Below are 12,164 nucleotides of genomic sequence, written 5' to 3'. Positions count from 1 at the left end.
TGGAGGATTGACACTCCTTTCCTTCCTTCCTTCCTTCCTTCCTTCCTTCCTTCCTTCCTTCCTTCCTTCCTTCCTTCCTTCCTTCCTTCCTTCCTTCCTCCATTCCTCCCTCCCTCCTCCTTTAATTTCTTCTTTCCTTCCTTCTCTCTCCTTCCTTCCTCTCTCCAATCTTTCCTCCCTCCTCCCTTAATTTCTTCTCTCTCCTCCCTCCCTCCCTCCCTCCCTCATCTCTTTGTTTCTTCGCTCTATTTTTCCTTCCTCTCTCCCCATCTCCCTGCCTCCTTTCATTTCTTTCTTCCCTCTCTTCTTCCCTTCATCCCTCCCTTTTTTTCTGGATCAAATCTGCATCTGGATAAAATCAAAACCTAGATCAAACCCAGATCTGAATTAAATAAAAATCCAGATTAAAGATGTAGTGGGCCTTTGGTTTGTAAGACACTATTTTCATACATGCTGGCCTGCCTGCCTGCATATGCACGATAAAGGATCAGGAAGTCTTCCTTCCTCCCTCTCTTCCTCCCCTTCCTTAATTTCTTCTCTCCTTTCTCCCCACTTCCTCTTCCCTTCTTTCCTCCCTCCCTCCTTCCCTCCCTCCCATCTGGATTTATTCCCCGCTCTTCTTCTCTCCTATGCTGTTTTGCAGGGGCTTTTTTCTCTATTATCCTTTGTTTTTTAACCTTTTAACACTTGCAAATCACCTAGATATCGCTGAGACAGGTAGTGTAGGAGATGATCAGACTGAGCCTGAGGTCAAGCACATCATCAGTCTCAATTCTCTTTGTGCCCACGAGAGAGCTAAGTCCAGCCCATTGTGAATTCCTTATCTACCACCAATTTGCTTTGACCGTTAGTAGTTCAGATTCTTGTAGAGAGCTTAAGCTTGCAATAAAATCTTTATAATTTGAACTTCCAGGACTCCTGATTTCTGGCTCTTGATCGGTAGTCCTCAACCTGCGACTACAGTTGGAATTGGAATTTCCATCATAAGCAAGACATGATCAGACCTGATTTGTGACCATCTTAACTGCGTCATTAAGTGAATCGTGCGATTGTTAACTAAATGTAGCTTCTCCAATTGACCTTGCTTGTCGAAAGCTGGCTGGGATGGCCGCAAATTCTGACCATAAAATTGCTACTGCCATAAATGTAAGTGTAAATGTAAATCAAACACTGTCATGCCCTGGTTGGAGTCTGATTCTGAGGGAGAGATTGAGCAGCTGACAGGGAGTGGGAGTGTGGAGACAGGTGGTGGCTGTGGAGGGAAGGGCACAGTCTGGCTGGGCATTCAGAGGAAGACTCAGGGCCACCCCCTCTTCATCCTAGGGCACGCAGGGAGGAATGGAGAAAGGAGCAAGGTGGCTTATGGGAGAGAAAAGGGCCCTGATCCCTTTCATTATTTGCAGCTGGGAGAACAGGATATAAGAAGGGCCTTTGCACACAGCATCTTGCTGGAAGCAAAGCGTGCATTATCTTTGTCGAGGCTTATCTGGGTTTTGGCGTTCTCCCAACTGGGTGTGCTTAGTTATCTTTCGGAAGTGTGCAATGTATTATCCTGGCCTGTCGTGTTAATCACTTCAGCGTGTTGGGTTTTTTTATTTCTAATTTCTCTGCACTTTGGGTTCTTCCCTTTGTAGACTGTTTTTGGAAGAGTTTGATCTCCAGCCGAGGATAACTGGACATTGGGGGCCAAGCTGGAGGTATTAAAGGGAATTTATCTACTTTTGTGATTTTGTTATTTTTGTGCCATGTCCCAGGTCATCATAAAGGCTACCTGTATATAAATGGAAGACATTATTATTATTATTCAAGTAGGCCTGCTTTAGGCAGTTTGGTTTTGCTGCCCAGGTGCTACTAAAAGGAGTTTGATGGTGACACCGATGAAGCAGCCATGGCTATGTAGATTCCTCGAGACACAAATGATGATCAGACGCATCATGAGTTCCAGGAACTTTAGATGTAGGCCCGACAAGGAATAATGGATGGAAACCAAACAAGGAGAGATTGAACCTGGAAATAAGGATAAACTTTCTGACAGAAAAATCAACCCATGGAACAGAAGTTGCCCTCGGAGGTTGTGGGAGCGCCATCCCTTGAGACTTTCAAGAAGAGATTGGACTGCCATTTGACAGAAATGGTGTAGGGTCTTCCGCTTGGGCGGGGGGTTGGACTAGATGACCTACAAGGTCCCTTCCAACTCTGTTAATCTTTTAAAATGTCGGTTTCCCACTGATGAATGAAGGCCTCAGCAGATGCCTTGGAGCAGAGGTTGCTAAATTTGGCAACTTTAATATTCATGGACTTCAACTCTCAGAATTCCCCTATTTTGGTATTGAGGAAACTTTAAGAGGGAGGGAGAGAGGGAGAAAAGATGAAAGGAAGGAAGGAAGGAAGGAAGGACATGGCTGGCTGAGGAATTCTGGGAGTTGAAGTCCACATGTCTTAAAGGGTCTGTGAGGAAGGAAAGGCAGTAACATGGAGGCCTGCCGTGATTGCAAAGATTGCTTGTGGCACTTCCTAACACTAGAGGCTCCCCAGGGGGATGCAAAGACTGCCGGCTTTGTTGCTTCCTGAATGATTTTGCCAGGTGCGTGCGACAGGCTTTGACACCTGAAATGGTTAAGATGAACATGGGGTAATTTGGTTCTCATCTAAATTTGGCTTTAGCCTTTTATTTCTTATTAGATTTCCTTCTCTGAGCGTGGTTTTGTAAATGTCAGCCTGACTTGCAAAGCTCCTGGGAAGCCACCTGGGTTAAAGAGTGCATAAAGGCAGCAGAAAAATGAATTAAATCCTAATACTCAATTTGAATTTCCTTTCCTTCCTTCCTTCCTTCCTTCCTTCTTCCCTCCCTCCTTTATTCCTTCATCCCCTCCCTCCCTCCCCATTCCTCCCTAGCTCCCTCCCTCTCTATTTCCCTGCCTCCCTTCTCCCCTCCCTCCCTTCCACCTTTCCTTCCTTCCCTCCCCCTCCCTCCATCCTTAGCTCCCTTCCTCCCTATTTCCCTTTCTCCTTTCTTTCTTTCCTTCCTTCCACTTCCTTCCCTCCCTCCCCCTTCCCTTCCTCCCTGGCTCCCTTCCTCCTTTCCTTCCTCCCTATTTCCCTCCCTTCTTTTCTTCCTCCCTCCCTCCTTCCCCTCCCTCCTTTATTCCTCCCTCTCTCCTTCCCTCCCTTTCTTCCTTCCTTCCCCCTTTCCCCCTTCCCTCCATCCCTAGATCCTATCTTTCCTCCTTATTTCCCTCCCTCCTTCCCTCCCTTCCTCTCCCCCTCCCCTTTTCTTCTTTCCTTAAATTCATTGCTTCCATCTAACCCTCCCTCCCTCCCTCCATCCCTTCCTCTACACCCATCCATGTTTCCTTTCTTCCTTCCTTCCTTCCCTCATATTATTTCCCCGAAACCAGAATAGCAGTTTCCCCCTTTGCCCGTTATACGGTCTCTCTCCCCGCCTACCCTTCCCCAATTCCCGCTACACCATCTCTGCAAGGAGATGGACAGGCTTCCCAGCGAGAGCCAGGATCTCAGCGCCCGTCTATCCGTCCGAGTGTGCAGCAGTTGGCCAGGGTGTGTGTGTGCGTGCATGTGTGTGTGTAGAAACCACAGTGCCATTACATCATAGTGTGAACTGATCTTCCCAAGGGGGTGGGGGTGGGGGGGTTGTTTCTGGGAGGGTAGGGGAGGGGGAGGACGGGACTGATGTGCTGTGGCAGGGATGATAGGAGTTGAGTTGGAGCAAGAGTCATCCGAGCACTCTAAAACCACTTAGCCAGACCATCCACAGCAGGGCAAGCTGACAGAATCCAAGCATGATCCTCGTCGGGAGGAATCGCCCTCCGAGAAGCCAGCCATGAGCAGCAAGGTCACCGCAGTCACCCCTCTCCCTTCCCCAGCCCCCCCTGCTGCCCCCCTCAGCCCCCCTTCTCCCCTGGGGGAGGAACAGGAGGTGGTCACCACCTTTTGCACCCTACTCCCCAAGATGCCCCAGTGGAAATTCTCCAGCCCGTCCGGCTTTCTCAGCCGCAGCCCGTCCAGTGCCAGCAAAGACCTCTCGGCATCGGTCAAAAGCGGCAGCCTGGCAGAGGCCGAGGGTATCACGGTGCCCTCGTCGGCCTCGGGGTCAGGCCTGGCTGCTGTCCTCAGTGCCTGCGAACCGGTCTGTGCCACACCCTGCAGCAGACTGAAAGGAGGGGCGGCCGGGGGCAGGAAGACGCCACGGGCCCCGGGGCCCCGAGCCCCTGGGGAGGAGTGGAGCCGGAAAGGAAGTTTCATCAGCAAACCGGTCCAAGGTTGGCTGCATCCCGATGACAGAGTTTTAGGCCCCGGCGTCTCCTACATCGTCCGGGTGAGTAGCCTTTTGTCTATTTTTCCCCCATCAATCAAACGAAGCCGCTGAGCTTATCTTGGCTTGGTGAGGACGTTGCCTGGGATCTAATTCAATGTTTGTTTGTTTGGGGAGGGGGCGTTCTGCAGATTTGGGGGTGGGCTTGCCACATTTAGCAAGTGGGTCTACCCAGTAGACGGCCCCAGATTTATCCCTGCCCATCAATCCCCAAACAGGAAGCGTTTGGGCTTTGATTTAACAGAACTATTTTGCTGTTTTATCTACCTCTTGTAAAGCGCTCAGGTGGGCTTTTTGTGATATGATTCCGTCTCCATCTCTCTGAAATCTTTGGAAACTGCCCTCCGCAGATGCTCAGAGGCAATCTGGAATATAGTTTGTCATCCACTGTTGTGTCCCTGAAATGTGTAATTTGTTCTCGTGGGTTACAGGCAAGAGGTGATAGAATGACTACTCGGAGCATATTCAAATTCAGAATATTCTGAGCATATTCAAGACTCTAGCTCTTTTTGTTAGAAGCTGGTCCCATTGCCCCATCATTATTTTAATTGGTGTTTTGGCCTGGAACGACATCAGTAGCAGAATATAAACCTTCATTTTGAACGTTAAGAAGTAAGAGGCCATCTATAGATTTAGATGGGGCTGAATACAATTTAGGAAGTCTATCTCAGTTTCTCTTGAGTTATGGATTCCAAGATTGCTTGTTTGCATTCTGGAAATTTAGAGGATTGGGGAGAGCAATATGGGCTGTTTGTGTGATATTGGGTAGCCTTGAAAGAGAAAGGATCATTTGCAGACAGCTCTCTAAACTGTAAATAAAACCCTTAATAAGGCCACACCTGCATCCAGTTTTGCATCTAGTTTTGGTCACCACATTACAAAAAAGATGTTGAGACTTTGAAAAGAAAAACTAAGACGATGAAAAGCCTGGAGACTAAAATAATATTTCAATATTTGAGGGGCTGCCACAAAGAAGAGGGGGTCAATTTATTTTCCAAAGCACCTGAAGGCAAGAAAAGAAACAGCGGATGGAAACTAACCAAGGAGAGAAGCAACCTGGAATTAAGGAGAAACTTCCTAACAGTGAGGAAAATTAACCAGTGGAACAACATGCCACCAGAAATGGTGGGTGTTTCATCGCTGGAGGTTTTTAAGTAGAGACTGAACAGGCCACTTGTCTGGAACAGTATGCAGGGGTCTCCAACCTTGGGTACTCTAAGCGTGAAAGACTTCAACTCCCAGAATTCCCAGCCAGCTTTGAATTCTGGGAGTTGAAGTCCTCCACGCTTAAAGTGCCCAAGGTTGGAGACCCCTGGTATAGAGTCTCTTGCTGGAGTAGCGGGTTGGACTAGAAGACCTCCAAAGTCCCTTCCAGCTGTATTCTGATTAATCAAAAAAGGCAAGGTCAGAAAGCAGGGCTAAAATCTGAATAAAAGAGAATCATGTCTTTGAATAACACAGTCTCCTCAATGCCTCATTTGGAAAGAACCAATTAGCAGATGGAATTGCACAACTAACCCCTTGTTCTTAATTAATTTAAGGGTAATTTATGTTGACAGTTAAATTGGGCTAGTGAACCTCTAGAGTTCTCTTCATTTCCTCATCTGGCCTAGCCCAGGAACAGATTATCAATTATTCCTTGTTCAATTTAGATTTCAAGGAAGAAAGCACCGAAGTGTTCCTGGTTCCTTCACAAGCTAGACACCAAAGTCCTCCATGCACAGCCTATGTTGATATCACAACAGCAAAACAAAACAATTTGTGGTCAAAGCTGGTCATTGGCTAGCATGGGATCTCTAAGGGCCATGTGTTGGCGGTTGAATACGTCACCTAGTCTAGTAGGTTCTAAGTGTTTACTTCTCCTTTTATTTACATGGGTTTGATCCCAACAAAGTAAATATTTAAATTTAATTTAATGAAAGGCTCTGGAGAAGATATTCTTCAGTCTTCTTGTAGAAAAAGTATAGAAAGAAATTCAGATGGGTCCTTTGCTTGTGAATTTACTTGGCTGTGAACTTCAAAACAGTACTGATAAGACAATTTTGTTGCAAATATATGTATGTATGTATGTATGTATGTATGTATCTGTCTATCTATCTATCTATCTATCTATCTATCTATCTATCTATCTATCTATCTATCTATCTATCCCAAAAATAGATTTGTATTAAACATTTGCAAACAATAATATAGTGAAAACTTCTTCATTGTGCTCAGAAATTTCTATTACTGGGTTTCCCCTGCCTTACATATTTTTTGCCACCCAAAAAGGCACCAGGTCTTATTTTCAGGGGACGTCATCCACTGACTTACCTCACTTGCATGCATTGCCCCCGGCTTCCTTTTTGCAGTCAGAGGCCTTCAGGAGCTACTTCTTCTGAGGCCAGGAAGGCTTTCCTGAAGGCCTCTGTAGCCCATAAGAGAAGTCTGGATCGATCCAGAGCTTTTGTTATCAGCTACAGAGGCCTTCAGGAAAACCTTGCCAACCTTGCCGGCTTCAGAAGATTTTAAAATGGGTTGGCAGGGGTGTGAGAGGCCTGGCTACAACTGTCCAAAGTAGGGTAGCTCCACTACCCCCATCCCCATCCTAGCTTAATTTTTACCCATGTACTCTGGTGTGGGTGGGATCTTAATTAGGGGGTTAGGGCTTATATTGGGTGCACATGCAAAAATAAAGCTAAGACTTACTTTCAGGGTAGGTCTTATTTTTGGGGAAACAGGGTACTTTTTAAATAACATAAGAATAACTTAAAATGCTCTACCTGGTATCTTGTGTTAACGTTCTACTGAGCAATAATTGTGCCATCACAATCATTATCTGTTTGTTTATGGACAATCTCTCTTTTGAAAACACATTTTTGTTTTAAATAACATAAAATATAAAGAGACTCTCTCTCTGAGGGAGATTCGGAAATGTGGTCAATAAAAACAGACACGCAGACTGTTAATGTACCTTTTAAAAGAGAGAAATAAATATCTGTTTATACTGTGTTCTTGCTAAAAACAACAAGGGCCTGCTACTTTGGGGTTGGCTGACGGGACAGAGAAGGTTCTCACCTTTAGGCTGTCCATTATTTTGGTTTTTAATTTTAATTTTTAATTTTTATTCTATTTTAATGGTTTTTCACAGTTTTTAACTTTCATTATATTATAAGCTGCCCAGAGTCTCCGTACAGGTAATCCTTGACTTATGACCATAACTGAGCACAACTTTTCTGTTGCTAAGCGAGACAGTTGTTAAGGGAGTTTGCCCCATTTTATGACCTTTCTTGCCAAAGTAGTTAAGTGAATTGCTGCAGTTGATAAGTTAGTGATATGCTTGTTAAGTGAATCCCCATTGACTTTGCTTGTGAGAAGGTTGCAAAAGGTGATCACATGATCTCAGGACACTGCAACCGTCATAAATGTGAGTCAATTGCCAAGCAGCTGAATTTTGATCATGTCACCATGCAATGGTTGTAAGTGTCACAAACGTTCTTAAATCACTTTTCTTAGCACTAAACAGTTTTAAGTTGATAATTACCTGTATTAGTGAGATGGATATCATAGAAATCCCACAGACAGACAGACAAGACAGACAGACAGACAGACAGACAGACAAGGTTTTAACTCAAAACTGCAGGTATAGTATTAGTATCTATACCAGAGAGTCTCTTAAACATGGCGACTTTAAGGCTTGTGGACTTCAATTCCCAGAATTCCCCAACCACCCTGGCTAGCTGAGGAATCCTGGGAGTTGAAGTTCAGAAGTCTTAAAGTGGCCAACTTTGGAGATCTCTGATCTGTAGTACAGAGAATAAAAATTTAAGATGCGAAACATTAATTCTTGTCTTATGAACGATGGCGAGATGAGATTACTTAACAATAAAAATGCACGAAAGGGGTTTCATTGCAGTTCTGGTTTAATAGAGTTGGGACTTTGCTTCTGTATAAAAATGATTTACAAATTATTGTAAAGCCATTAGGTGCAGAACAATAGAGGGCATTGAATGCAGATTGGCAGGGCTTCAATTCCTTCTTGAAGAGTTCAATATAACTAGACTTTGGCACTAAAATCATTTCAAAAACTTTAGGAAAAATGAATTGCATTGAAAAAAAATGTATATACTTTTTGAAGTTATTGTAGGGGGAAATAATCAGTATTTGTGTGTGTGTGTGTACACATGCACACATATTGGGGGATCGGCAAGGTTTTATTTATTGAGAGGTAGTTTGGCCTAGTGGTTAAGGCACCAGACTAAAAAGCAGGAGATGATGAATTCTAGTCCCAGTTTAGGAATGAAAGCTGGCTGGGTGACTTTTGGCCCATCACCAGGAGACGGTGAGTTCTAGTCCTGCCTTAGGCATGAAAGCTGGCTGGGTAACTTTGGGTCAATAACTAGGAGATGGAGAGTTCTAGTTCCACCTTAGGCATGAAAGCTGACTGGGTGACTTTGGGGCAATCACCAGGAGACAGTGAATTCTAGTCCCACCTTAGGCATGAAAGCCAAATGAGTGACTTTGGGCCAATCACCAGGAAATTGTGAGTTCTAGTCCTGCCTTAGGCATGAAAGCATAAAGGCAGGCTGATTGTCGAGAGCCCCAAATGTGGACGCATCATTGGAACTTCAAAACTAAGTCGTAAGTACTTTTAGGTGGGGAGTCCAGGATGTTGCAAGGGTAGTAAATAAATTGCTGGTTGCCATCGTAACTTTGAATGATTGCTAAGCGACGGTCATACATCGAGGACTGTAAATGGCAGATCTTCTGCTATATATATTCAAATCATCCCCTCAAATGTTTTGAAGGCCTTTCCCACCTGGTTTTGAGACGGCTTGGGGGAAGGGTCTTCTCAACCAACGACAACCATTTTATGGAATTTTCTCGTTTGCTCCTTCTTTTGTGTCTTCTAAGAAGGTGTTAAATCTTTCAAGCTTTCCCTGGATATTTTAAAACAGAGGTTATAAACTTCAAAGGCAACTATTGTTTTTGTTTATCATTTGTTATGATGTTTTCCTAGCTTTTCAAGGAAATTTCAACATTTTACTGGTGATGTTTACACTGATTTACATAGCTCATTTGACTGGGATCAAGCAGAACAGATAAATAAATACTGTAAAAAAAATGGAATACAAAATAAAGCAAATCACAGCCCTGGGAAAACCAAAGCTGATGATTTGTATGTTTTGTTTGCCGTGAATTGCAAAACAGTTTTAAAGCTTCCCTGTGACAGCTGCTGAATTATGAAAGGACGACACAGCCTCCCTTGCTAATTCCCAGTAATCACACTGGGGTGCTATCTATGTAACTCTGAAATTCGATTGAGGAAGTCAGAGATTAAACTTTAACAGCAAAAACCATTAAACCAGCTTGAAGCTCGGGCTATATTTATTTTTTATTTATTTATTTGATTTGTCAATCAAATAAAGGTAATAGGCATAAGTATAAACATGAGTAAGAATACAGGAAATAGATACGAATAAATGGGGACAATAGGACAGGGACGGGAGGTACGATGGTGCGCTTATGCACGCCCCTTACAGACCTCTTAGGAATGGGATGAGATCAATAGTGGATAGTTTAAGATTAAAGGAGTGGTGGCGTTAGAGGATTTAATAACAGAGTCAGGTAGTGCATTCCAGGCATTGACCACTCTGTTGCTGAAGTCATACTTTCTGCAATCAAGTTTGGAGCGGCTTACATTGAGCTTATATCTGTTGTGTGCTCTTGTATTGTTTACTCTTATTCATTCATCCATTCATTCATTCATTCTGATCAACTGTGCAGACCGACAATTGAATAGAAAGGGTTTTTATTTTTATCTTCATTGGTTGGCAAGATCAGCTGACCACCATTAAACCAGGATTTCATTCAAGAGTGCACCCGAGGGCTATGCAACAGATCTGAGCTAGGTTAGTGTTTCTCAACCTTGGCCATCCTAAGACTGGTGGACTCCCAGAATTTCACATTCCTCTCCCCCACACCCCCAGGAGAAGCAGCTTCCAGGAGAACCCACTTAATAGAATAGAATAGAATAGAATAGAATAGAATAGAATAGAATAGAATTCTTTATTGGCCAAGTATGATTGGACACACAAGGAATTTGTCTTGGTGCAAATTGGTTTCTTAGTTCAGAAAGGAGACTTTTTAAGCAGATCACCCTCCAAAGATCACAGGACATACTTAGATTTAGGCTTAGAATAACTTTATTGTCACTTTGAATTGACTGTTATATATTGACTGTTTTCTAGTAGGATTTGATTGCTTATTGTACCCTATGACTATCACTAAGTGTTGGACCTGATGATTCTTGACTCTTGACGAATGTGTCTTTTCTTTTATGTTCACTGAGAGCATTTGCACCAAGGCAAATTCCTTGTGTGTCCAATCACACTTGGCCAATAAAGAATTCCATTCCGTTCCGTTCCGTTCCATTCCATTCCATTCCATTCTATTCTATTCTATTCTATTCTATTCTATTCTGTTCTGATCTGTTCTGTTCTGTTCTGTTCTGTTCTATTCTATTCTTTCCTTATTCCTTGTTCTATTCTATTCTATTCTATTCTATTCTACTCTACTCTATTCTACTTTATTCTATTCTATTCTATTCTATTCTATTCTATTCTTTCCTTATTCCTTATTCCTTGTTCTATTCTATTCTATTCTATTCTATTCTATTCTATTCTATTCTATTCTATTCTATTCTATTCTTTCCTTATTCCTTATTCCTTGTTCTGTTCTATTCTATTCTATTCTATTCTATTCTATTCTATTCTATTCTATTCTATTCTATTCTATTCTATTCTATGCTATGTTATGCTATGCTATGCTATGCTATCCTATTCCACTCCACTCCACTCCATTCCATTCCATTCCATGCCATTCCATTCCACTGAATGTACACTGATCAGCATACATTGAAATGAAATTTGGTTGCACCCAGTTCTCAAAGGGTCAAGGTACATGGAAGAAACATGGGACCAGATCAGCCATTCCAACGAAGTGAATGCCTGTGGATTGATTTTGTATCTTCTTTCTTTCCCCAGTATATGGGTTGTATTGAGATCCTGCGATCAATGCGATCTTTGGATTTTAACACCCGGACACAAGTCACCAAGTAGGTACCCCTTGTCTATCTTCTTCTTTCTTCTCTGGTCTTGTTCTCTTCATTGCCAGATGTTTCATTACCAGGTTAGTCTCAAAGTTGTTTTTTTTTTCCCCAAGGGGCAAGTGGACTTTCTGTTTTTTCTTTGAAGATGTTTCGTTTCTCATCTAAGAAGGTTAACGTCATTGGTTTCTCACTCCCCTCTTTGGGAGAGCTTCATAGCTCCCGCTGCCTTAAGAAAGTTTAAAACAGGGGTGTCCAACCTTTCACCATCCCTGGGCCACATTAGAAGATGAAAATTTGGTTTGGGCCGCACATAAAATAAAATAACAGTAACGATACCCGATCATCCCAAAAAACCATAGAAAACATAGTTAACATATTAAATTTATTTGGAAATAAAGTTAGTGAGATGTTTTTATTATTTATTATTAATTATTTATTTAAAATTATTTATTTTTTATCACGGTTTTTTTTATCACAGTTTTTTTATCACAGTTTATTTTCTGGCCAAATTTTGGGGAGGAGGTGGGGAGAAAGCTCACCTGCCTCACGCCTACCTCTCCTCCTGCAAATAGCCTGGCTGGATGAGGCAGGACTGGAAGGCAGAAGCAGCAGCAGCGGCGGGGGCAGAAGCAGCGGCAGGGGAAGGCTTCTGCCCCTGCCGCCGCCACTGCGCTTCTTCCCCGCCGCCGCTGCTGCTTGCTGCTACGCCGCGCTTCTTCCCGGGCCGCCGCTGCCGCCGCT

At 43.3% G+C, this 12,164-nt stretch overlaps 1 protein-coding gene across 3 annotated transcripts in view; it reads left to right on the top strand.

Moving 5' to 3' along the window:
* The first annotated feature begins 3,690 nt into the window (after positions 1 to 3,690).
* Positions 3,691 to 12,164, top strand: part of SHC2 (SHC adaptor protein 2) — a 53,146-nt gene continuing 44,672 nt past the window's right edge. For 2 of the 3 annotated variants that reach the window (XM_087922695.1, XM_087922694.1), the window contains exons 1-2: positions 3,691 to 4,336; positions 11,359 to 11,429. In XM_087922695.1, the coding sequence (XP_087778821.1) occupies positions 3,842 to 4,336; positions 11,359 to 11,429 (566 nt within the window). In that variant the 5' untranslated portion in view covers positions 3,691 to 3,841. The remainder of the gene's footprint in view (positions 4,337 to 11,358; positions 11,430 to 12,164) is intronic. The other variant, XM_087922696.1, reaches the window with a different exon arrangement.

Source organism: Pseudonaja textilis, chromosome 1, assembly GCF_049901715.1.
Source record: "Pseudonaja textilis isolate UNSWEBS1 chromosome 1, rPseTex1.2, whole genome shotgun sequence".
In the NCBI taxonomy this organism is placed as follows: domain Eukaryota; kingdom Metazoa; phylum Chordata; class Lepidosauria; order Squamata; family Elapidae; genus Pseudonaja; species Pseudonaja textilis.
The sequence above is the reverse complement of the archived record's forward strand: the minus strand, read 5'-3'. Positions and strand labels throughout refer to the sequence as shown.